The sequence below is a fragment of the Anomaloglossus baeobatrachus genome, chromosome 6, assembly GCF_048569485.1.
Source record: "Anomaloglossus baeobatrachus isolate aAnoBae1 chromosome 6, aAnoBae1.hap1, whole genome shotgun sequence".
NCBI lineage: Eukaryota > Metazoa > Chordata > Amphibia > Anura > Aromobatidae > Anomaloglossus > Anomaloglossus baeobatrachus.
In genome coordinates, this window is record NC_134358.1 from 545,677,220 (window position 1) to 545,704,848 (window position 27,629).

The following is a 27,629-nucleotide window of genomic DNA, read 5'->3' on the forward strand; positions in this document are numbered from 1 at the left end:
TTTACATAATGCGGAATGATACTTTGTTCTCTATGACAAAGCCTCTGCCAGACATCTCTGGCGGCAGCCTAATTAGTAGAGAACAAAATAATTGGCTGTCCAAAAACGTAAATGCTGGATCCTGACCTCCCGGGGTTCCCCATACACACATCGACATATTTGGACAACATTAGACTAGTTTATAAGGGAGACTTTGGTGCTGCTGGAAGATGAGAGTCAGGATAATGGGGGTCAGCTGTGGGGTGTAATCTGGGGGACACATGGACGATTGTCCTGGGTGAGAAAAATCTATAAGAGGGCAATATTTTATGGGCTCATATTTCCCCACTGATGATCCAGTGGAACCATAGCAGGGAGCGGTGTCAGCACATGACCGTTTTTCTTACTTTGTGCCCTTCCAGCTCTGCTCTTTTGTCTCTGTCGTTGTCATCAGTTCCTATGCAGAGCACAGGAGTTTATGATCATCTGCTGTGCTCCACATAGCAAGTGACTGAGATAAAAAAAATTACTCTGTGCAATGATTTGAGCTTTGTTTTCTCCATTGTTGCCTATGCAGAGTGCAGCAGCCAATAAACTGATCTCGGCTGCTGTGCTCTGCAAAGGAAGTGACTGAGATAAAAAAAATCATTTTGTGTAATGAATTAAGCTTTGTCATCTCTGTCCTTGCCTATGCAGAGCACAGCAGCTGATCAGAAACTGATCTCTACTGCTGCACTCTGCATAGGTAGTGACTTAGATAAAAAAAATCACTCTTTGTTACAAAATGAGGTTTGTCATCTCAGTTGTTGCCTATACAGAGCGCAGCAGCCGATAAACTGATCTTGTATGCTGCGCTCTGCATAGGAAGTGACTGAGATTAACAGAAATCACTCTGTTTAATGAATTGAGCTTTGTCATCTGTCATTGCCTGTGCAGAGCGCAGCAGCAGATATTAATCAGATTTCAGCTGCTGTGTAGGGATGGGCGAACCCCCCGATGTTCGGTGTTCAGGAGACTCGCCCAGAGCAGTGCTGTGCTATGTATAGTGACTGACTGATTAAAAAAATTCAATCTGTGTAATGAATTAAGCTTTTTCAATTCAGTCGCTGCCTATGCAGAGCACAGCAGCCGATAACAAACTGATCTCGGCCGCTGTGCTCTGCATAGAAAGTGACAAAGATTTAAAAAAAATCACTCTGTGTAATGAATTGAGCTTTGTCATCGCTGTCGTTGCCTATGCAAAGCACAGCAGCTGATAAACTGAACTCTGCTGCTTTGCTTTGCATAGGAAGTTACTGAGATAAGTCACTGTGTAATGAATTGAGCTTTGTCAGCTTTGTCACCTACTGTACATCGTTGCCTATGCAGAGCGCAGCAGTTGAAAACAAATTGATCTCGGCTGCTGCGCTCTGTATAGGTTGTGACTGAGATAATAAAAAATTCACACTGTACATTGAATTGAGCTTTGTCATCGCCGTCGTTGCCTATGCCGAGAGCAGGAGCCAATAATAAACTGATCTCGGCTGCTGCGCTCTGCATAGAAAGTGACCTGAGATAAAAAAAAATAAAAAAAAATCCCTCTGTGTAATGAACTGAGCTTTGTCATCTTTCATTGCCTATGCAGAGCGCAGCAGCCAATAAAATGATCTCTGCTGCTGCACTCTGCATAGGTTCTTCTTTGTTTCTTGGGGTGAGAAGACTATTTTTCGGGGTCACAGCAATGACCCCAATGCATCACTCAAAATTTTTGCAGGATATCCCCTATTCAAAAAACGATTCCTGAGATTCCCCGCCTGATGGAAAAATGACATATCTGTAGAGCAGTTGCGTCTAACCTTGAGGTATTGCCCCTTGGGGATACCTGTTTTCGAAATGGTGGGATAGTGGCTTCTTCAATGCAGAGGCTATTCGTTGCAGTCGGCTTGCGATAGGTGGTAGCGGCCAGTTGTTCTTCACTCCCTCTCTTAATGGTCAGTTTTGGATGCACTCTGCATAGGCAGCAACCAAGATGACCTAAGGCTGATCAGCTCATGGATGAAGGTAGTACTGAATCATCGGCACTGTGCTCTCCTGCTACACCTCCCTAGGAGAGGTTAAAAAATAGGGGGGTCCCGTGTAAAAATAAACATTAAAAAACCCCAAAAACGTACATGCATTAATATTACAATGAATTGTATATTTTAAACAAATTCTTGGGTCAGGGTAATAAAATGATTAAATTTAAAAACTAAAGCGCAAAAAAAAAAAAACAAAAAACAAAACAACAAAAGCAAAAAAACTTGTTTATAAATATATATATAGAACTTTTTTATGAGCGCAAAGCTCCAGAATGTGGTAGAGGGTTTATTACTTGTGACCGGGTGTCTCCGGGCCGCGTACAACGCCGTGTGTCCTGACGGCGGTGCAGATTAGTCGCTGATCTGCAGATACCGCGGGAAGCGCTGACGCTGCAGATGGTTTAACTCAATTGAATAATAGTGCTTACTGTATAAGAACGGTAATGAAATCTTCCGCGGACCCTCGCCTGCTGCGGCTGCTGAAGCTCCTCTTCTGGGCTGCTGGTTTTAAAGGTGAACTTCATATAGCGAGCAATGGAAATGCATTTTTTTTTTTTAATATACTTCATCAATAATTTTAGAATCTTGGTTCCCAAAATGTACAATCAGGAGAACGCCGACAACATGTCTCATGAGCACTTTTACAAATTCAGGATTCAATGAGAATTTTGATCAGATCTGGTAATGTGGCACCCCTGAGGCACCAGTCGCCACAGAGTATTGCACCTTATTTAAGGTACGGTATTCGCCTCGGGTAAGGAGTGGGTTAATCACCGGTGTTTCCACATTCACACTTTACATGCAGCTTAGGAGCCTTCTTACTGGGGAGCTGGACTAGGGTAGGCTGGGGGGTGGCCATCACGAAGCATGGGAATTTCCCGTTCACTAGGACAACCACCTGGGGGGGCGGGTTCCACTTGGGGTAGAAGTAGGAGCAACTCACACAATCACCAGTCAGTCTACCTGGGACATCAGTTCTGGCGACACGTCACCACTTCCTTCTCTTCTTCTTCTTTCACGGGGCCTAGGCTTGGAGCGGAGGCTCAGCCCGGGTTCCTCACTGCTGGAGGGGCAACTCTTACAAAGAACATTTTACAAACACCGGTGGCTTCTTCCAACTTATCCGAGGTCAACGGGGCCCATCACAGCGGTGACCAGTGCTTTTGCGGCAGCAACCGGGTTTCTTAAAGAACTGTGAGTAAAGACACCTGGAACCGCCGGAGCCGACTCGGACTCTTATTACCGACGGCCCGCACCTCGGCGCCAGCCATTACTACTTTCCTCATCATCCTTCCCAGGGCCCACTCCACCTGTGGGGAGCGACTCCATCTTGACTGCTACCACCATCCGACCCCGAGGACAGCGACTGCAGCGGCTGCTATTCCCTGGCTGTGTACCACAGGTGGCGTCCCAACAAACTTTCACCTCCTATCCCCCTTCTGTTGGTGTACACCTCAGGGCACCGCAACATCCCAGACTTCCGCACCAGCCCGGTGACGAGTAAAACAGGTACAAGACCCGACCTGGACCACCTGCCCCCCTGGGTGCTGCAGTAATATTCTGCATTTTGTGCAAATGAAGATTGTATTACTTTCCCCATTTATATGAGTAGAGAAAACTGTTTGTCAGTATTGCAGCTCAGATCACATTCACTTCAATAGGAGCCGAGCTGTAGTACCCATGAATGGCCACTACACAGTTACAAGTACCGAGCATGGTAGTGCTCACTCATCACTAGTTACGAGTACTGAGCACCTGAGCATGGTAGTGCCCGCTCATCACTAGTTACGAGTACCGAGCACCCGAGCATGGTAGTGCTCACTCATCACTAGTTACGAGTACTGAGCACTCGAGCATGGTAGTGCTCACTCATCACTAGTTACGAGTACCGAGCACCCGAGCATGGTAGTGCCCGCTCATCACTAGTTACGAGTACTGAGCACCCGAGCATGGTAGTGCCCACTCATCACTAGTTACGAGTACCGAGCACCCGAGCATGGTAGTGTCCGCTCATCACTAGTTACGAGTACTGAGCACCCGAGCATGGTAGTGCCCGCTCATCACTAGTTACGAGTACCGAGCACCCGAGCATGGTAGTGTCCGCTCATCACTAGTTACGAGTACTGAGCATGGTAGTGCCCGCTCATCACTAGTTACTAGTACCGAGCAGCTGAGTATGGTAGTGCCCGCTCATCACTAGTTACGAGTACTGAGCACCTGAGCATGGTAGTGCCCGCTCATCACTAGTTACGAGTACTGAGCACCTGAGCATGGTAGTGCCCGCTCATCACTAGTTACGAGTACAGAGCACCCGAGCATGGTAGTGCCCGCTCATCACTAGTTACGAGTACTGAGCACCTGAGCATGGTAGTGCCCGCTCATCACTAGTTACGAGTACTGAGCACCTGAGCATGGTAGTGCCCGCTCATCACTAGTTACGAGTACAGAGCACCCGAGCATGGTAGTGCTCACTCATCACTAGTTACGAGTACTGAGCACCCGAGCATGGTAGTGCCCGCTCATCACTAGTTATGAGTACTGAGCACCCGAGCATGGTAGTGCTCACTCATCACTAGTTACGAGTACTGAGCACCTGAGCATGGTAGTGCCCGCTCATCACTAGTTACGAGTACTGAGCACCTGAGCATGGTAGTGCCCGCTCATCACTAGTTACGAGTACTGAGCACCTGAGCATGGTAGTGCTCGCTCATCACTAGTTACGAGTACTGACTGAGCACCTGAGCATGGTAGTGCCCGCTCATCACTAGTTACGAGTACTGAGCACCTGAGCATGGTAGTGCCCGCTCATCACTAGTTACGAGTACTGAGCACCTGAGCATGGTAGTGCCCGCTCATCACTAGTTACGAGTACTGAGCACCTGAGCATGGTAGTGCCCGCTCATCACTAGTTACGAGTACTGAGCACCTGAGCATGGTAGTGCTCACTCAATCATCACTAGTTACGAGTACAGAGCACCCGAGCATGGTAGTGCTCGCTCATCACTAGTTACGAGTACAGAGCACTCGAGCATGGTAGTGCCCGCTCATCACTAGTAATTACTGATCGCTTGCCCGGTCGGTGGATAGATGGTACCATCTTTTTACCAGAATACCCTTTAACTTTTTTTTCCCAGTTTTCATTACTCTCACATATCATCGCTGCACATTCTTCATCTTTTCACAAGGATCAAAACTAAAATGTTGTATATTTTGCCCGTAGTCTATAAATCCATATGAAATTGGGGCTGGTGGAGCAGCTGCATTAGTCTAGACACAAAGGATTAGCAAATGTAAACTTGAGCGCGTTGAATGAGCAACAAGTTAACGCGTCTAACAATTACCGGGCAATGATTGTAACACGCTGGGAAAGAAAAGACAACAACCACGAAGAGGGATTTTTGGATCTAATACTCCGGACTGTGTAATAGCGGATTAATCAGACCGTTCTATTGTGATCACTCTCCGGTCTGCAATGCACACAGTCATGTGTATGACGTCTGACTGCCTCCATTGTCATAGAACGTATTGGAGAATTTGGACTTAGACTCCTTTCTTCAGAATCCTCATTTCTTGGCCAAATTGGAGGATAGATACAAAGAACTGGAGGACCTGACCATGCCTTGTATTACACAGACAATGCAATGCTTCGTTAGCCCTCTGGAGGCGCTGCAAGAAAACATCTCACTTGCTAGAGCAAGAGAGGAGGGGAGGGTTATAGGGGTTAGTAAAGGTCCGTTTCTTCATTGCAGCCAATTATCAAGAAATGCTTGAAAAACTGTGGCCTAAAGGCGACCGAATACTGAACAGCCCATTGGGGGTTTTGTAAAACGGTAACAAACAGGGTTCTTCATATTTTCAACAGCCAACACCACTTTCCCGCCAGGAGAATGTGATCACAATGATGTAATGAGACTGCAAAAGTGACCTCCCACCAGGGCCATACCGGGATCAAAATTCAGCCTTAGCACTGAAGAGCACATAGCCCACTTCTGTCATTATACTTTTCAATATAGTGATAACGTCTTTATTCAAATAAACTACTACTTTCCACTGTGTGTTTTTTTTTTTTTTTTTCCCCCCACTTTTCACTTACAGGGTTAGTAATGGGGGTGTCTTATAGTTGCTTGTCCATTACTAACCCCTGGGCTTGATGCCATTTGACCCTACACAGCTGACATTTCACAGCTAACCCCAAATGTATTACCCCAATTGCCACCGCACCAGGGCAATCGCAAAGAGCCTAACAAAGTGCCAGACTGGACGCATCTAAAAGAGGAGACACTTCTGGGGCAGCTTTTTTGGGCTGCTATTTTAGGCTGGGAAGGGCCAAATAACAATGGACCTTCTGACCCATATGATACCAGCCCCCATCTGTCTGTTTTACCTTGACTGGTGATAAAAAAAAAAAAAAAAAAAAGGAGGACCCATGTTGTTTTTTTTTTTTCCTCAATTATTATTCATTTATTTACTTACGAGCAGTGACCTGGGAGTCCATGTGTCTTGCCCATGCTGTTCCCATTATATTTGTATGCTGCTAACATCCATCTCAATGATTTTCCAGCCTCTGAAGCCCTCCTGAAACCTCCGTACACAGTAGATAACTCAGGATCCACCATCCACAATGGGTGATGTCACAGCTCACCTCCTCCTCCTGTGTAATGATTGATAAATTGATAACACATCTATATTCAGAAGGTAATACCGGATCCACTATTCACAATAGATAATGTCACGGGTCACCTCCTCCTCCTCCTGTACAATGACTGGTAACACCTCTATATACAGTAGATAGCTAAGGATCCACCGTTCACAATAGGTGATGTCGCAGCTCACCTCCTTCTGTACACTAACTGATAACACCTCTATCTACAGAAGGTGACACAGGATCCACCATTCAAAATAAGTGATGTCACAGCTCACCTCCTCTCTCTCCTGTTCAATGAATGATAACACTTCTACATACAGCAGACAACACAGAATCCCCAAATCATAATAGGTGATGTCACAGCTCACGTCCTCCTCCTTTACAATGAAAGATAACACAGGATCCACCATTCACAATAGATGTCACACCTCACCTCCTCCCCCTCCTGTACAATGATTGCTAACACCACCTATATACAGAAGGTAACACAGGATCCATCATTCTCAAAAGATGTCGCAGCTCCCCTCCTCCCCTCCTGTACAATAACTGATCACATTCCTATATACAGTAGATAACACAAGATCCTCCATTCAAAATAAGTGATGTCACAGCTCACCTCCTCCTTTTCCTGTACAATGACTGATATCACCTCTATATGTGGCGCCTTGGACAAGCCAGGGGCCACAGGTAACAACACCCCCACCCCCACCCCCAGCAGTTTCACAGCAGACATCCCCAGTGAAACTTGATTCCTTTCCTCGGGCTCAGACTGACACACCAGGTGGGCGGAGTCAGGAGATGGAGACGCCCACCCAGGAGTTAGCTGGCCTGAGGCAGGAAACAAGCCCAGTCAAGTTCAGGCGGAGGAGGAGAGAAGAGGTCTGCAGGGAGGCAGGCGCAGACTGGGGCCTAGGATTGGAGCCTAGGGCCCTCGTGCAGCAGAGAGTTAGGCAGACGGTAGTGGCTGTCTGCAGGGAGCCGGGGAGACAGTTGGTGGAACCGTAGGTAGCCGGGGCTGGGCGGTGGCCCACCGGTACTGAATCGGGGAGCCAGCTGGAAGCCGGAGCGCAGGAGGAGTGTACGGAAGGTGCAGGATAGGACTTGCACCACCAAACTGGGTCAGGGGAAAACACCGCAGCGTCTGTGGGACCCATCCATCCAGCCGAGTGTTTTACCAAGAACTGTGTCCTGATTTCTGGCTGAGTGAGTACCACCGTGCTGTGCGGCACAGCGCTGCCCCTGCGACCCTGCACCTCACCAGGCCCCGCACCCGGCCTGCCATCCATCCCTACCCCATCATTGGGCCCCGGGACAACCAACCCCCTACCCACGGAGGGGAGAGATAACAACAAAGCTGCTCCCTGTCACCGCTCCCGGGATCCCCATACAGAGCAGCGGTGGTGTCCACACAATCACCACAACCGTGGGTGGCGTCACGGACAATCTCCCTTACCAAATCCCCTTTTACTGTGGAGCCTGGGATCACAGACCGGGCCACGCCACCGTGATACCCACAGAAGTGACCTCGTGGCCCGGATCTGAGTACCCCAAATTTTTAAGATAAAAATTGAACTTAAACCGTATAGAAATTAGTTTAAGCTTTGAATTTTTGTGAAATTTTCATTTTTGAATTTCAAGCAAACCCTCTGGCGGCCCCACGTGCGGCCCCCGGTGCCGAGACGGGAGGTATCATACATGTGATACAAAGCAGTATTATATAAAATCACAACATCCCTCAGTAGAGGAGTAGAGGCGCCGCGCGTCCGGTAATTGGCAATTTGTAGATAATACACAACATTTGGCGGCTGAATCGGTCTCTCCGGGCGGACGGGGCCATCCTGACCAAGTCTTAAATATCCTTTTTTTGAAATGCATTCGACAATACGACGCATCCATCTCTCCAATTCTGTGTCATTTTCTCCCAATAAAGACTGATAAGCCGAGGAACGGAATAAAGGGCCGAGAGGCGAGGAGCGCGAAGAATTGTGAAGACTTCAGTTTACCGTTGCGGGGAAAATATACAGTGATGGAGCCGCGAATGTTCCATCCTATTATATTCCGCCAGTTCTTTTATTCCGAGGTGACAAACCTTCCGCGAGCCGGTGACCTCTCCGATTTATCTCTAATCTGATGGATGCGGAGATGAGCTGCGGCTTCCGAAAGCCCAAATTGTCTTCACTGATGCACAATTTTTGGATGGAAGCACAAGATGTAGGGAGTCGGGTTGTCAAGATTGTTGCCGATACTGTCATGGGTGCCATTGTGTGAGGATTTCGGTGCCTATGTGGAGGTAGTAGGTCGGCACAACTTTTGTCTACCGAGCTTTTGCCACGACGGTCTTTCCCCTGTTGAGTATCTACTTCTTCCTGTAACTGTCCATCATATTTTTTCCAAAGAGGGGTCCTCCTAAATTTAGCATCTCTCAACATTCAAGGGGTTGTCCACTTATTGATGACTTTAAGATAAATATTGATCGGCAGAGTGTCCCAACCTATCAGTTGTTTTCAGGAACAGTGTTGGCCGGATGAACACCACATCAAAAGGCCAAACACCATAGTTTTGCACCCTTTATATTTTAAGAGTGCACCACAGTCAGGGTGGATGTACACAAAACTGAACCTGCTCCCTACTGGGCAGTTGCCAGTATTGTTATATAGCCAAAATCTATCATTAGCAGCAGCGACCAGAGCTAGCTCAGATCACTGCTGTTTAGCCATTTATCAATTAGGAGTTCTGATGGGTTGGCATTAGGGATGATTGAATACCTCAAATATTCGGCAACGCCCATATTCGCCGAATGGGTCGCCACTATTCGACTATTTGCAAATAATCGATGCGCAATGTAAGTCTATGGGAAACCCGAATAGTTGCCAAATAGCAACTACTCAAGCTTCCCATAGACTTACATTGCACATCGAATATTCGCATAGCGGCGACCTATTCGTTGGATATTCGATCATCCCTAGTTGGCATGTTTCACAGCTGTGACACGGGTGACACAGTCATGTGGTTTCTGGCCACAGCGTTTGGCTGCGCAGAATTCTCCCTGACTTTCCATTGTTCCTGCTTTCAGTATTCATTGGTATAGGCAGCCCTCCTGCTAGATTCATCTCTACCCCTTTTAGACCCAGCAAGAGCTCGACTTCCACCCAGCTGCTGATCAGAAGCATTATCTTGGTGCTTAAATACCTATTCCTTTCTTCCTTCCTTTGGACTGGTGCTGGTGATATTTTCAGTTCCTTCTAGCTCTGGTTGCAAGCAGGAGGCTTGTACTCCTCTGTGGTATTGTTGCTGAAAACTTTGCTGAACGTTGTCATCCGTGGATAAATAGTCCATGCTTTTTCCCTGTGTCCTCCTTGTGTCTTCTAAAGTAGTTTAGTGGGGTTGACAAAGAGCTCATCCCACCCATTCCCTACTTGGGGTCCAGCACTAGGGATACCTAGAGTCAGGTATCCGACTTGGCGTATAGGTGCGGAACCTATCTATGGAGGTGAGGGACCCCAGGGACCAGTAGTAGGTTTGGTCAGGAGTCACCATCTTCCTTTTACCTAAACACAGGGTTTCCCTTCCCTCTCGCCGTTCGCTTGGTACTTCCGTGTACCTAGTGGGACAGCATTGCACCCAGGAGCATTTTGATGGACCCCATCTCTGCCATCTTGGTCATCCTGCGAAGCCTAGACACAGAAATGAATGTCAATTGCTCTAAATACTACAGTACCCTTATCTTGCAGTATATAATATAAGCAATAAAATGAGATCATTAATCTCTGCAGAGTTCAAAAATAAAGGAAAAATTAATGAAATAAATTAAAAAAAATATATAAAAATAACAAAGAAAAGATATAAAATAATTAAAAATAAGCAAAAAAGAAATGTAAGAAATAAGTAGCAATATACATAGTTGGTGTCACAGTGTATGTAAAAGTCTGATCTAAATCAAACTGTAAAACTGACCACTATATTAACCTCCAAAAAGAAAAATAAATCAAAAAGCCAAAATTATTTTTCTTTATTTTTTTTTGTTTGGGCTCTACAAGTTTTCCAGAAATTGGAATAAAATGTCGTAAATATCCCAAAATTTAAGGTATCAATTAAAGAAAAAAAAACAAACTTTTTTTTTTTTTTAGTATTAATATAATGAAAAAAAAACACATCTGTGGACGATTTATGTAAGAAAAATGTGTAAATATAAAACATGAAAAAAAATAAACGGAAAAAAAATAAAATAAAAAAAATATTAAATAAAGAGACTGGTGTGCTGATGCCCGGGTAGGCGAGTACTAGCAGAGTTTGCCATTTTACATTAATGGAAACGTTTGAGGTCACCTTTTCTAAAAGTGGAAAATCCCTTTAAGGCTAACGTCTTAAGGTAGATAGAGAGATGTGTTGAAATCTGCGCTCCTTATCTAGTATACGGTATTTTGGCACACAAATCCACACCAAATACACAAGGTGTCATCTCCGCCTAAAGGGGCTTTTGATATTGATTGCCTAATTTTAGAATTGCTCATTAGTAAAGTATTGGTGCAGTCTGGATCTCTACCTCCCCAATCTGCGGGGGTCAGGCTAGGTTTGGGGAAATACTGAGGGAATGGCGAGAAGGGAGGGGAGGGAAGAGGGAAATCCTGTGCTTAGGGGAGGGGGGAGATGGTGACCCCCAAGACGTTTTTCGCTGCCCCCTAGCTGTCTCTAGATAGGTTCCTTACTTATGCGCCAAGCAGGATACCTGGCCCTGAACTGGGCCCTAGGTAATGAATGGGCGTGATGAGCGCTAGTCAACCCCACTTCATAAAGAACACACAGGGAAAACAAACTGGGGAAGAAAATACCTCCAGGATGGCGTAGGGAGAATGACAGCAACAAACAATGTTTCTCCACATAATTACAGGCTGACTGCTTGCAATGAGAACTGCGTAGAAACTAACGCTATCACCAGCAGCATACCTAGGGGAAAGGCCAGTATTTAAAGACAGAGTGTCAAGGATAATGATTAGCAGCTGAAAAGGAAAAGATCTACGCAGGGTCTTAAAGGGGAAAGAGTAAACCTTAACAGAGAAGACATTAAAGACTCCATTCACACCACAGGGGAAAGGATGGAATATCAAGAAGCAGTTTGTGGAGCTAAATGCAGCCGGACACCACAGGGCTGTCTGTCAACCGTGACACACCTGAGATAGTGACCTTCTACAGCCGGACACCACAGGGTTGTCTGTCAACCGCGACACACCCAAGATAGCAACCTTCTACAGTCGGACAACACAGGGTTTTCTGTCAACTGTGACACACCCGTGACAGCAACCTTCTACAGCCGGAAACCACAGGGTTGTCTGTCAACTGTGACACACCCGTGACAGCAACCTTCTACAGCCGGAAACCTCAGGGTTGTCTGTCAACTGTGACACACCTGAGAAAAGCGACCTTCTATAGCTGATACAGGTAAAATATATCTTTGTACCGGGTTAGCCAGTATAGATAAAAAATTGGTCTTATAGAATTTTACAATTGGTCTTATAGAAGAAAAATGTCCAATTTTTCTTCTATAGCTGGACACCACAGGGTTGTCTATCAACTGTGACACACCCAAGATAGTGACATTCTACAGCCAGGCACCACAGGGTTGTCTGTGAGCTGTGACACACCCAAGGTAGTGACCTTCTGCATTCGGACACCACAGGGTTGTCTATCAACTGTGACACACCCGAGATTGTGACTTTCTACAGCCGGACACCACAGGGTTGTTTGTCAACTGTGACACACCTGAGAAAACTACTTTCTATAGCTGGACACCACAGGGTTGTCTATCAACTGTGACACACCCAAGATAGTGACATTCTACAGCCAGGCACCACAGGGTTGTCTGTGAGCCGTGACACACCCAAGGTAGTGACCTTCTGCATTCGGACACCACAGCGTTGTCTATCAACTGTGACACACCTGAGATAGTGACTTTCTACAGCCGGACACCACAAGGTTATCTGTCAACCGTGACACACCTGAGATAGTAACCTTCTACAGCCGGACACCACAGGGTTGTCTGTCAACCGTGACACACCTGAGATAGTGACCTTCTACAGCCGGACAACACAGGGCTGTCTGTCAACTGTTACACACCCAAGATAGCAACCTTCTACAGCCGGACAACACAGGGTTGTCTGTCAATCATGATACACCCGAGATAGTGACCTTCTACAGCCGGACACCATTGAAGTTGATAACAGGATTACCAATATCCTAAGGAAAAAAATATTGTTTCAGGATCAGCTCCTAAAGTTGGATTTTTCATCATCATCACCATCATCATCATCATGGCATCTCACAGAGCGTATAAAACAAGTCTTGGATTCACGTCAGTTCAGCGTTTTTCTCCTCATCGCGCTCTCGGCGCCATGTTCCAGGGGCGCGATCATGGTAATAGTGTAATGAGCGGAGTTCTGCTTTACCCTCCGGTCTCCCCTCGGTGTGAACCCCTCCTTCTCATGTATTGTGTGTGACCAGCAGGATGGAGGCGTCCCGGCAGCTGTGTGATGTGGAAGGCTTTTCTCCGGGGTGAGGCGGCCATGCTGGCAGTCACACAGCGCGCTCTCTGCGGGGCGGCCGCGGATTCTAGAAGTCTTTTGATTAATATTTCACTTTGGATGAGGTGACACGCGGCCGCTGTAACCTTTCCTCAATACGGCACTGTCACATCTATTAATATCTGGGACGGGGCATGGCCGACACATTGGCATTTTATAAGTTTTATTTGTGCTGGAAGGGTAAAACGGATGAAAGGGAAGGCTCAGCCCTGCACTCGCCGCTGCGGGGGGCCACACTGAATATAAAGCAGCGGATTATAATAGACATAGTGGAGGTCTGCAGGGGATGCAGACAAAAAAGCAACGGTGAGGGCCACGGGCGCAGTCACAAGGGGCCACGGGCGCAGTCACAAGGGGCCACGGGCGCAGTCACAAGGGGCCACGGGCGCAGTCACAAGGGGCCACGGGCGCAGTCACAAGGGGCCACGGGCCGGGATCTGATGCCTAAAGGGACCAAGGACCCCTGTGCCACATGATGCAGGTTCTGTACCTGCCTCTGGCTGATGAGGGTCCATGATTGCACCCCATATATACATATATATATATATATATATATATATATATATATATATAATGGCAAAGATTGAATGTGCAGTGAGACCTCCGGTATGTACTATTAGTTATAGATGTAGCAGAGCTGAATCCAAATTGTGGAATTGTGGAATAGTTTGTTTTAAAGACATTTGATAAGTTTTGATTTACAAATATTCCTAGTTGTGAATATTATCAGATGCGGATGTAGCAGAGCTGAGTTCACAGTTGCAGATGTAGCAGAGCTGCATTCTCACTTGCAGATGTAGCAGAGCTGAGTTCTCACTTGCAGATGTAGCAGAGCTGAGTTCTCACTTGCAGATGTAGCAGAGCTGAGTTCTCACTTGCAGATGTAGCAGAGCTGAGTTCTCACTTGCAGATGTAGCAGAGCTGAGTTCTCATTTGCAGATGTAGCAGAGCTGAGTTCTCACTTGCAGATGTAGCAGAGCTGAGTTCTCACTTGCAGATGTAGCAGAGCTGCGTTCTCATTTGCAAATGTAGTAGAGCTGAATTCCCAGTTGCAAATGTAGCAGATCCGATTTCTCAGCTCTGCTACAGCCGCAAGTGAGTTCTCACTTGCAGATGTAGCAGAGCTGAGTTCTCACTTGCAGATGTAGGAGAGCTGAGTTCTCACTTGCAGATGTAGCAGAGCTGAGTTCTCACTTGCAGATGCAGCAGAGCTAAGTTCTCACTTGCAGGTGCAGCAGAGCTGAGTTCACAGTTGCAGATGTAGCAGAGCTGAGTTCTCACTTGCAGATGTAGCAGAGCTGAGTTCTCACTTGCAGATGCAGCAGAGCTAAGTTCTCACTTGCAGATGCAGCAGAGCTGAGTTCACAGTTGCAGATGTAGCAGAGCTGAGTTCTCACTTGCAGATGTAGCAGAGCTGAGTTCTCACTTGCAGATGTAGCAGAGCTGAGTTCTCACTTGCAGATGTAGCAGAGCTGAGTTCTCACTTGCAGATGTAGCAGAACTGAGTTCTCACTTGCAGATGTAGCAGAGCTGAGTTCTCACTTGCAGATGCAGCAGAGCTGAGTTCTCACTTGCAGATGTAGCAGAGCTGAGTTCTCACTTGCAGATGTAGCAGAGCTGAGTTCACAGTTGCAGATGCAGCAGAGCTGAGTTCTCACTTGCAGATGCAGCAGAGCTGAGTTCTCACTTGCAGATGTAGCAGAGCTGAGTTCTCACTTGCAGATGTAGCAGAGCTGAGTTCTCACTTGCAGATGTAGCAGAGCTGAGTTCTCACTTGCAGATGTAGCAGAGCTGAGTTCTCACTTGCAGATGTAGCAGAGCTGAGTTCTCACTTGCAGATGTAGCAGAGCTGAGTTCTCACTTGCAGATGTAGCAGAGCTGAGTTCTCACTTGCAGATGCAGCAGAGCTAAGTTCTCACTTGCAGGTGCAGCAGAGCTGAGTTCACAGTTGCAGATGTAGCAGAGCTGAGTTCTCACTTGCAGATGTAGCAGAGCTGAGTTCTCACTTGCAGAGGTAGCAGAGCTGAGTTCTCACTTGCAGATGTAGCAGAGCTGAGTTCTCACTTGCAGATGTAGCAGAGCTGAGTTCTCACTTGCAGATGTAGCAGAGCTGAGTTCTCACTTGCAGATGCAGCAGAGCTGAGTTCACAGTTGCAGATGTAGCAGAGCTGAGTTCTCACTTGCAGATGCAGCAGAGCTAAGTTCTCACTTGCAGATGCAGCAGAGCTGAGTTCACAGTTGCAGATGTAGCAGAGCTGAGTTCTCACTTGCAGATGTAGCAGAGCTGAGTTCTCACTTGCAGATGTAGCAGAGCTGAGTTCTCACTTGCAGATGTAGCAGAGCTGAGTTCTCACTTGCAGATGTAGCAGAGCTGAGTTCATAGTTGCAGATGCAGCAGAGCTGAGTTCACAGTTGCAGATGCAGCAGAGCTGAGTTCACAGTTGCAGATGCAGCAGAGCTGAGTTCACAGTTGCAGATGCAGCAGAGCTGAGTTCATAGTTGCAGATGTAGCAGAGCTAAGTTCTCACTTGCAGATGTAGCAGAGCTGAGTTCACAGTTGCAGATGCAGCAGAGCTGAGTTCATAGTTGCAGGTGTAGTGGGGATTTGTATAATTTTGTACATAGTTTACGGTATACTTTTTTTTTGAGTATTCATGACATATAAACCATCACCCCTAAAGCTCAGTCACCCCCTCAGCTCTGCTACATCTGTAATCCTCAGGCTCCCCCCATACTCCTGGTGACTGTCCCCCGCACTGTCCTGACACACTGTAACGGCTGAGCCGCTCTTATACGGATAACACATTCCTTTGACGTGAAAGATTCCGAACAGAAGAAAGGAATTTTGGAAAGTTTTTCCTCCCCGTTCCCTGTGGGGTCTGGAGCGCGGCCCCCGGCAGCCCCTCATCTCTAATAGAGGGCGCACTCGGTGATGTGTCCGCTGATTAACCCTCCCACTGCTGGCGGGACCCCCGCTCTGCCTCCAGATGTACATCTGATTCTATTTAATATGCAGTCTGCAGTGGGGAGCCTCCGGCGGGGCGGCGTGCGATTATCAGAGGCGGCTAAGTGCGATTTCTCTTATTATATTGTGGTGGATCCATAAGTGTCAGATTTCATTTATTGGGTTTACATTGGCGGACCCCTGGACACAAGCTGGAACGGACGGCGGCGGGGAGGGGGGGTCTGTGGGGTGCCACGATTAATGCATCACCTGCGGCACGCTGAGATCAATACATGCCAATTGATTCCGGCGGATGGTGGTGACCGGCGCAGGCCATAATGGAGCAGAAAGGGAGACGTCTGCAGTGTGAAGACCCCACAACAAAGCAGAGTTCACTTTTAAAAAAAAAAAAATAAATAAAAAAATAAAACACCATTTTTTTACTTTTTTAAGCCTCTGATCCATTTATTGGAGTTTATGGTTTTACTGCAACATTATACTGAATTATATCAGTGTGGGATTTGTGCCAGATATTTCCTGTCCTGTGCCGCCCTCTTGTGGTGACTTACCAGTACTGCACACTGCATTGTTCTATGTGATGGAGAGTGAGAAACTGGGGAATTATCACAACTGTCTTCTGTACAGAAGTGCATCTCAATAAATTAGAATATCATCAAAAAGTTCATTTATTTCAGGAATTCAATACAAAAAGGGAAACACATATATTATATAGAGTCATTACACACAGAGGGATCTATTCCAATATATTATATAGAGTCATTACACACAGAGGGATCTATTCCTATATATTATATAGTCATTACACACAGAGGGATCTATTCTGATATATTATATAGAGTCATTACACACAGAGGGATCTATTCCTATATATTATATAGAATCATTACACACAGAGAGATCTATTCCAATATATTATATAGTCATTACACACAGAGGGATCTATTCCTATATATTATATAGAATCATTACACACAGAGGGATCTATTCCTATATATTATATAGAGTCATTACACACAGAGGGATCTATTCCTATATATTATATAGAGTCATTACACACAGAGAGATCTATTCCTATATATTATATAGTCATTACACACAGAGGGATCTATTCCGATATATTATATAGAGTCATTACACAGAGAGAGATCTATTCCTATATATTATATAGTCATTACACACAGAGGGACCTATTCCGATATATTATATAGAGTAATTACACACAGAGATCTATTCCAATATATTATATAGAGTTATTACACACAGAGAGATCTATTCCTATATATTATATAGTCATTACACACAGAGGGATCTATTCCGATATATTATATAGAGTCATTACACACGGAGAGATCTATACCTATATATTATATAGTCATTACACACAGAGGGATCTATTCCAATATATTATATAGAGTCATTACACACAGAGAGATCTATTCCTATATATTATATAGTCATTACACACAGAGGGATCTATTCCAATATATTATATAGAATCATTACACACAGAGGGATCTATTCCTATATATTAAAAAGTCATTACACACAGAGGGATCTATTCCTCCATATTGTATAGTCATTACACACAGAAGGATCTTTTCCTAAATATTATATAGAGTCATTACACACAGAGGGATCTATTTCAAGTGTTTATTTCTATTAATGTTGATGATTATGGCTTACAGCCAATGAAAACCCAAAAGTCATTTATCTCAGAAAATTAGAAAAATTACCACAAAGCATCTGCAAAAGCTTCCTAAGCGTTTAAAATGGTCCCTTAGTCTGATTCAGTAGGCTGCACAGTCATGAGGAAGACTGCTGACTTGACAGATGTCCAGAAGGCAGTCATTGACACACTCCACAAGAAGGGTAAGCCACAAAAGGCCATTCCAAAGAAGATGGCTGTTCAGAGTGCTGTATCAAAGCATATTAATGGAATCCAATTTGTGTGTTTCAGCTCACCGTGTATAGGCTCACTCCTGGTTTCTCCCTGGAGCACGGACAGGCGCTGCCTCAGCCTAATATTGCATGAGAAAAAGAAAAAAAATCCAGCTCTTCAGGTGAGGAAAGCCACGGTCTTTATTTTAGCATGCAGAACTAACGGATAGCATGACCATGCTGATCATGCTATCCATTATTTCTGCATGCTAAAATAAAGACCGTGGCTTTCTTAGCCTGAAGAGCTGGATTTTTCTTCTTTTTCTCTTGCATATTAATGGAATGTTGAGTGGAAAGGTAAAGTGTGGTAGAAAAAGGTGCACAAGCATTGGAAATTAGGTCTTAGAATCTGGAGGAAGAGTGGAGAGGCCACAATCCAAGCTGCTGAGGTCTAGTGTGAAGTCTCCACAATCAGTGATGGTTTGGAGCCATGTCATCTGCTGGTGTAGCTCCACTGTGTGTTATCAAGACCAAAGTCCGTGCAGCCGTCTACTAGGACATTTTACAGCCCTTCATGCTTCCCTCTGCCGACAAGCTTTTTAGAGATGGAAATGTCATTTCCAGTAGGACTTGGCCCCTGTCCACACTGCCAAAGTACCAATACCTGGAGTAAGAACCACAGTATCACGGTGCTTGATTGTCCAACAAACTCTCCTGACCTAAACCCCATAGAGAATCTGAGAGACACCAGACCCAACAATGCAGACGAGCTGAAGGCGGCTATCAAAGCAACCTGGACTTCCATAACACCTCAGCAGTGCCACAGGCTGATCGCCTCCAGGCCACATTGCCGCATTGATGCAGGAATTCATGCAAAAGGAGCCGACCAAGTATTGAGGCATTTACTGTACAGACTTTTAAGGAGGCGCCGACATTTCTGAGTGTAAAACAATTTTTTCACTTGGTCTTATATAATATTCAAATTTTCTGAGATAATGACTTTTGGGTTTTCATTGGCTGTAAGCCATAATCATCAACAATAACAGAAATAAACACCTGAAATAGATCCCTCTGTGTGTGATGAATCTATATAATATATAGGAATAGATCTCCCTGTGTGTAATGACTCTATATAATATATAGGAATAGATCCCTCTGTGTGTAATGACTCTATATAATATATAGGAATAGATCCCTCTGTGTGTAATGACTCTAATATATAGGAATAGATCCCTCTGTGTGTAATGACTATATAATATATAGGAATAGATCCCCCTGTGTGTAATGACTATATAATATATAGGAATAGATCTCCCTGTGTGTAATGACTCTATATAATATATAGGAATAGATCCCTCTGTGTGTAATGACTCTATATAATATATAGGAATAGATCCCTCTGTGTGTAATGACTCTAATATATAGGAATAGATCCCTCTGTGTGTAATGACTCTATATAATATATAGGAATAGATCCCTCTGTGTGTAATGACTCTATATAATATATAGGAATAGATCTCCCTGTGTGTAATGACTCTATATAATATATAGGAATAGATCTCCCTGTGTGTAATGACTCTATATAATATATAGGAATAGATCCCTCTGTGTGTAATGACTCTATATAATATATAGGAATAGATCCCTCTGTGTGTAATGACTCTAATATATAGGAATAGATCCCTCTGTGTGTAATGACTATATAATATATAGGAATAGATCCCCCTGTGTGTAATGACTATATAATATATAGGAATAGATCCCTCTGTGTGTAATGACTCTATATAATATATAGGAATAGATCCCTCTGTGTGTAATGACTCTATATAATATATAGGAATAGATCTCCCTGTGTGTAATGACTCTATATAATATATAGGAATAGATCTCCCTGTGTGTAATGACTCTATATAATATATAGGAATAGATCCCTCTGTGTGTAATGACTCTATATAATATATAGGAATAGATCTCCCTGTGTGTAATGACTCTATATAATATATAGGAATAGATCCCTCTGTGTGTAATGACTCTATATAATATATAGGAATAGATCCCTCTGTGTGTAATGACTATATAATATATAGGAATAGATCCCCCTGTGTGTAATGACTCTATATAATATATAGGAATAGATCCCTCTGTGTGTACTGACTCTATATAATAGGAATAGATCCCTCTGTGTGTAATGACTCTATATAATAGGAATAGATCCCTCTGTGTGTAATGACTCTATATAATAGGAATAGATCCCTCTGTGTGTAATGACTCTATATAATAGGAATAGATCCCTCTGTGTGTAATGACTCTATATAATAGGAATAGATCCCTCTGTGTGTAATGACTCTATATAATTGGAATAGATCCCTCTGTGTGTAATGACTCTATATAATAGGAATAGATCCCTCTGTGTGTAAAGAATCTATATAATAGGAATAGATCCCTCTGTGTGTAATGACTCTATATAATAGGAATAGATCCATCTGTGTGTAATGACTCTATATAATAGGAATAGATCCCTCTGTGTGTAATGACTCTATATAATAGGAATAGATCCCTCTGTGTGTAATGACTCTATATAATAGGAATAGATCCCTCTATGTGTAATGACTCTATATAATGTATGGGAATACATCCATGAGCATGAGGTAGTCCTAACAAAGGGGTATACATGGCTAGTGTCATTTACATACCCTAATATACACAGTGCCAGTCACACGTCTCCCATACACAATGCCAGTCATTCATGCCACCATACACAGTACCAGTCACACGTCTCCATACACAGTGACAGTCACACGTCTCCCCATACACAGTGCCAGTCACACGTCTCCCCATACACAGTGCCAGCCAGACGTCTCCATACACAGTGCCAGACACACGTCTCCATACACAGTGCCAGTCACACGTCTCCATACACAGTACCAGTCACACGTCTCTCATACACAGTACCAGTCACACGTCTCCATACACAGTGCCAGTCACACGTCTCCATACACAGTACCAGTTACACGTCTCTCATACACAGTACCAGTCACACGTCTCTCATACACAGTACCAGTCACACGTCTCCATACACAGTGCCAGTCACACGTCTCCATACACAGTGCCAGTCACACGTCTCCATACACAGTGCCAGTCACACGTCTCCATACACAGTGCCAGTCACACGTCTCTCATACACAGTGCCAGTCACACGTCTCCATACACAGTACCAGTCACACGTCTCCATACACAGTGCCAGCCACACGTCTCCATACACAGTGCCAGTCACACGTCTCCATACACAGTACCAGTCACACGTCTCCATACACAGTGCCAGTCACACGTCTCCATACACAGTGCCAGTCACACGTCTCCATACACAGTGCCAGCCACACGTCTCCATACACAGTGCCAGTCACACGTCTCCATACACAGTACCAGTCACACGTCTCTCATACACAGTGCCAGTCACACGTCTCCATACACAGTGCCAGCCACACGTCTCCATACACAGTACCAGTCACACGTCTCCATACACAGTACCAGTCACACGTCTCCCCATACACAGTGCCAGTCACACGTCTCCCCATATACAGTGCCAGTCACACGTCTCCCCATACACAGTGCCAGTCACACGTCTCTCATACACAGTGCCAGTCACACGTCTCCATACACAGTACCAGTCACACGTCTCCATACACAGTGCCAGCCACACGTCTCCATACACAGTACCAGTCACACGTCTCCATACACAGTACCAGTCACACGTCTCCATACACAGTGCCAGTCACACGTCTCTCATACACAGTACCAGTCACACGTCTCCATACACAGTACCAGTCACACGTCTCTCATACACAGTACCAGTCACACGTCTCCATACACAGTGCCAGTCACACGTCTCCATACACAGTGCCAGTCACACGTCTCCATACACAGTGCCAGTCACACGTCTCTCATACACAGTGCCAGTCACATGTCTCTCATACACAGTACCAGTCACACGTCTCTCATACACAGTGCCAGTCACATGTCTCTCATACACAGTGCCAGTCACACGTCTCCATACACAGTACCAGTCACACGTCTCTCATACACAGTACCAGTCACACGTCTCTCATACACAGTACCAGTCACACGTCTCCATACACAGTGCCAGTCACACGTCTCCATACACAGTGCCAGTCACACGTCTCCATACACAGTGCCAGTCACACGTCTCCATACACAGTGCCAGTCACACGTCTCCCCATACACAGTACCAGTCACACGTCTCCATACACAGTGCCAGTCACACGTCTCCATACACAGTGCCAGTCACACGTCTCTCATACACAGTGCCAGTCACACGTCTCTCATACACAGTGCCAGTCACACGTCTCTCATACACAGTGCCAGTCACACGTCTCCATACACAGTACCAGTCACACGTCTCTCATACACAGTGCCAGTCACACGTCTCTCATACACAGTGCCAGTCACACGTCTCCATACACAGTGCCAGTCACACGTCTCCATACACAGTACCAGTCACACGTCTCCCCATACACAGTGCCAGTCACACGTCTCCCATACACAGTGCCAGTCACACGTCTCCCCATACACAGTGCCAGTCACACGTCTCCATACACAGTACCAGTCACACGTCTCTCATACACAGTGCCAGTCACACGTCTCCATACACAGTGCCAGTCACACGTCTCTCATACACAGTGCCAGTCACACGTCTCCATACACAGTGCCAGTCACATGTCTCTCATACACAGTGCCAGTCACACGTCTCCATACACAGTGCCAGTCACATGTCTCTCATACACAGTGCCAGTCACACGTCTCCATACACAGTGCCAGTCACACGTCTCTCATACACAGTGCCAGTCACACGTCTCCATACACAGTGCCAGTCACACGTCTCTCATACACAGTGCCAGTCACACGTCTCCATACACAGTGCCAGTCACACGTCTCTCATACACAGTACCAGTCACACGTCTCCATACACAGTACCAGTCACACGTCTCTCATACACAGTGCCAGTCACACGTCTCCATACACAGTGCCAGTCACACGTCTCCCCATACACAGTGCCAGTCACACGTCTCCCCATACACAGTGCCAGTCACACGTCTCCCCATACACAGTGCCAGTCACACGTCTCCATACACAGTACCAGTCACACGTCTCTCATACACAGTACCAGTCACACGTCTCCATACACAGTGCCAGTCACACGTCTCCATACACAGTGCCAGTCACACGTCTCCATACACAGTGCCAGTCACACGTCTCTCATACACAGTGCCAGTCACACGTCTCTCATACACAGTGCCAGTCACACGTCTCTCATACACAGTACCAGTCACACGTCTCTCATACACAGTGCCAGTCACACGTCTCTCATACACAGTGCCAGTCACACGTCTCTCATACACAGTGCCAGTCACACGTCTCCATACACAGTACCAGTCACACGTCTCTCATACACAGTACCAGTCACACGTCTCCATACACAGTGCCAGTCACACGTCTCCATACACAGTGCCAGTCACACGTCTCCATACACAGTACCAGTCACACGTCTCTCATACACAGTACCAGTCACACGTCTCCATACACAGTACCAGTCACACGTCTCTCATACACAGTACCAGTCACACGTCTCTCATACACAGTACCAGTCACACGTCTCTCATACACAGTGCCAGTCACACGTCTCCATACACAGTGCCAGTCACACGTCTCCATACACAGTGCCAGTCACACGTCTCCATACACAGTGCCAGTCACACGTCTCCCCATACACAGTGCCAGTCACACGTCTCCCCATACACAGTGCCAGTCACACGTCTCCCCATACACAGTGCCAGTCACACGTCTCCATACACAGTGCCAGTCACACGTCTCTCATACACAGTACCAGTCACACGTCTCTCATACACAGTGCCAGTCACACGTCTCTCATACACAGTGCCAGTCACACGTCTCTCATACACAGTGCCAGTCACACGTCTCTCATACACAGTGCCAGTCACACGTCTCCATACACAGTGCCAGTCACACGTCTCCATACACAGTACCAGTCACACGTCTCCATACACAGTGCCAGTCACACGTCTCTCATACACAGTGCCAGTCACACGTCTCTCATACACAGTGCCAGTCACACGTCTCTCATACACAGTGCCAGTCACACGTCTCTCATACACAGTGCCAGTCACACGTCTCTCATACACAGTGCCAGTCACACGTCTCTCATACACAGTGCCAGTCACACGTCTCTCATACACAGTGCCAGTCACACGTCTCTCATACACAGTGCCAGTCACACGTCTCTCATACACAGTGCCAGTCACACGTCTCTCATACACAGTGCCAGTCACACGTCTCTCATACACAGTGCCAGTCACACGTCTCTCATACACAGTGCCAGTCACACGTCTCCATACACAGTGCCAGTCACACGTCTCTCATACACAGTGCCAGTCACACGTCTCTCATACACAGTGCCAGTCACACGTCTCTCATACACAGTGCCAGTCACACGTCTCTCATACACAGTGCCAGTCACACGTCTCTCATACACAGTGCCAGTCACACGTCTCTCATACACAGTGCCAGTCACACGTCTCCCCATAAACAGTGCCAGTCACACGTCTCCATACACAGTGCCAGTCACACGTCTCCCCATAAACAGTGCCATCACACGTCCCACCATACACTGTTCTAGTGACATGTCCCCTCATACATGGTGCTAGCGACACATCCGACCAGACACCCATCCACCTCATACACCGTGCCAGACACATTTCCCCCCATACACTGTCATTGCACGTCCACCCCGTACACCGTGCCAGGGTCCCCATCATAGGGAAAACTTGTGGATAGCAGGGTCTAAGTGTCTGACACATGGCAATAATATATCAGTGAAGAAATGTAAATTTTATATGAATTTGTTGCATTGTTAATTTTACAAAACATGGCCTCAGCCCTGTGGGGCTCAAGGGAACCTGTCGCCTCAAGAATCGCTATTTCCTGCAGATCTAGGGTTAATCTGCAGGGAAATAATCTTTATATACAGTGTAGCCGGCTCACTGGAGAAGTGGCTGCAGGGGGGAAATGAAGGTATGTCCTCCCTGCAGCCGCTTGCTGACAGCTGATGAGGCGGTGTAGCCAAAGCCATATGATGCCATACACCAGGGGCAGTGGGAACTCCGCACCAGACCCATAATATTCTGCAGCCAGGGACGGAGATTCTGTCAGATGGGACGAGCACTTCTTATGGGGCTAATCCAAATGGCTGTAAATAATGGCAGCCGTGCATAAACCACTGTGTAACATGAGGGTGAATGTGATGGGCTGGACACAACCACATCCTCAATTATAAGAGGGCGCTCACACTTATGCAACCACATTATTTTTAATTTTGTTAATTTTATTTGCCCCCTGCAAAATGATTTTTTTGTTTCTGAAAACATTTGTACAGATTACTGGAAACAGTAAAGTTATGAAATGATTCTTCATAGTTGGATTTTATTTACAGTGGGTGCGGAAAGTATTCAGACCTTTTTAGATTTTTCACTCTTTTTCATTGCAGCCATTTGGTAAATTCAAAAAAGTTCATTTTTTTCTCATTAATGTACACTCTGCCCCCCATCCCCCATCCTGACAGAAAAAACAGAAATGTAGAAATTTTTGTTAATTTATTAAACAAGAAAAACTGAAATATCACATGGTCATAAGTATTCAGACCCTTTGCTCAGACACTCATATGTAAGTCACATGCTGTCCATTTCCTTGTGATCCTCCTTGAGATGCTTCTACTCCTTCATTGGATTCCAGCTGTGTGCAATTAAACTGATAGGACTTGATTTGGAAAGGCGCACACCTGTCTATATAAGACCTCGCAGGGCATGTTACACCAAATTAGAATCATGAGCTCAAAGGAACTGCCCAAGGAGCTCAGAAACAGAATTGTGGCAAGGCACAGATCTGGCCAAGGTTACAAAAGAATTTCTGCGGTACTCAAGGTTCCTAAGAGCACAGTGGCCTCCATAATCCTTAAATGGAAGAAGTTTGGAACCACCAGAACTCTTCCTAGACTTGGCCGTCCAGCCAAACTGAGCAATCGTGGGAGGAGAGCCTTGGTGAGGGAGGTAAAGAAGAACCCCAAGATCACTGTGGCTGAGCTCCAGAGATGCAGTAGGGAGATGGGAGAAAGTTCCACAAAGTCAACTATCACTGCAGCCTTTATGGCAGAGTGGCCTGATGGAAGTCTCTCCTCAGTGCAAGACATATAAGAGCCCGCATAGAGTTTGCAAATAAACACATGAAGGACTCCCAGACTATGAGAATTAAGATCCTCGGGTGTGATGAGGCGAAGACTTCACTTTTGGGTGATAATTCTAAGAGGTATGTGTGGAAAAAAACAGGCACCGCTCATTACCTGCCCAATACAATCCCCACAGTGAAACATGGTGGTGGCAGCATCATGCTATGGGGGTGTTTTTCAGCTGCAGGGACAGGATAACTGGTTGCAATTGAAGGAAAGATGATTGCGGCCAAGTACAGAGATATCCTGGAAGAAAACCTCTTCCAGAGTGCTCTGGACCTCAGACTTGGCCGAAGGTTCACCTTCCAACAAGACAATGACCCTAAGCACACAGCTATAATAACAAAGGAGTGACTTCAGAACAACTCTGTGACCATTCTTGACCGGCCCAGCCAGAGCCCTGACCTAAACCCAATTGAGCATATCTGGAGAGACCTGAAAATGGTGTCTACCAATGTTCACCATCCAACCTGACGGAACTGGAGAGGATCTGCAAGGAAGAATGGCAGAGGATCCCCAAATCCAGATCCCAAGAAGACTCATGGCTGTACTAGCTCAAAAGGGAGGATGCTTCTACTCAATACTGAGCAAAGGGGCTGAATACTTATGACCGTGTGATGTTTCAGTTTTTCTTGTTTAATAAATTAGCAAAAATTTCTAGATTTCTGTTTTTTTCTGTCAAGATGGGGGATGGGGTGCAGAGGGCACATTAATGAGAAAACAATGAACTTTTTTGAATTTACCAAATGGCTGCAATGAAGCAGAGTGAAAAATGTAAAGGGGTCTGAATACTTTCTGTACCCACTGTACATGACAAAAACCTGGCATTTATCAGGGGCGTGTAGACGTTTTATATCCACTGTAATATTCCTGCATCTGCCATCTTGTTTATCACGTCTGTATAGTTCGGGGACCATTCTTGACTTTCTTCTCCTTGGTAATTGCAGATTCTCGGGACCCCTAATGAAGACTCCTGGCCCGGCGTTCATTCATTACCACATTATAAACCAGGTAGGATGGAAACATTGCTAGTAATCGATGTGCGATTAAGAATGGGGGGGTCACCCCCGGGACCCCCACTAATCTGCTGTAGGGAATCTGTCATCTTATAAAACATTTTAAAACATGTGGAAGTGTTTGATTGGAGGCGTCTCAGGGAAGGAAACCCCCAAAGATTGCAAAACGTCCACATTGGAACTGCTATGTGCAAACCTGC

The 27,629-nt window shown here is 45.8% G+C and overlaps 1 protein-coding gene across 4 annotated transcripts in view; it reads left to right on the forward strand.

Annotated features, from left to right (window-relative positions):
* The window catches only part of CDK14 (cyclin dependent kinase 14), a 629,746-nt gene that overhangs the window by 465,061 nt on the left and 137,056 nt on the right, over positions 1 to 27,629 (forward strand). For all 4 annotated transcript variants that reach the window (XM_075315629.1, XM_075315630.1, XM_075315632.1 and 1 more), the window contains one exon: positions 27,361 to 27,424. In XM_075315629.1, coding sequence (XP_075171744.1) covers positions 27,361 to 27,424 — 64 coding nt within the window. The remainder of the gene's footprint in view (positions 1 to 27,360; positions 27,425 to 27,629) is intronic.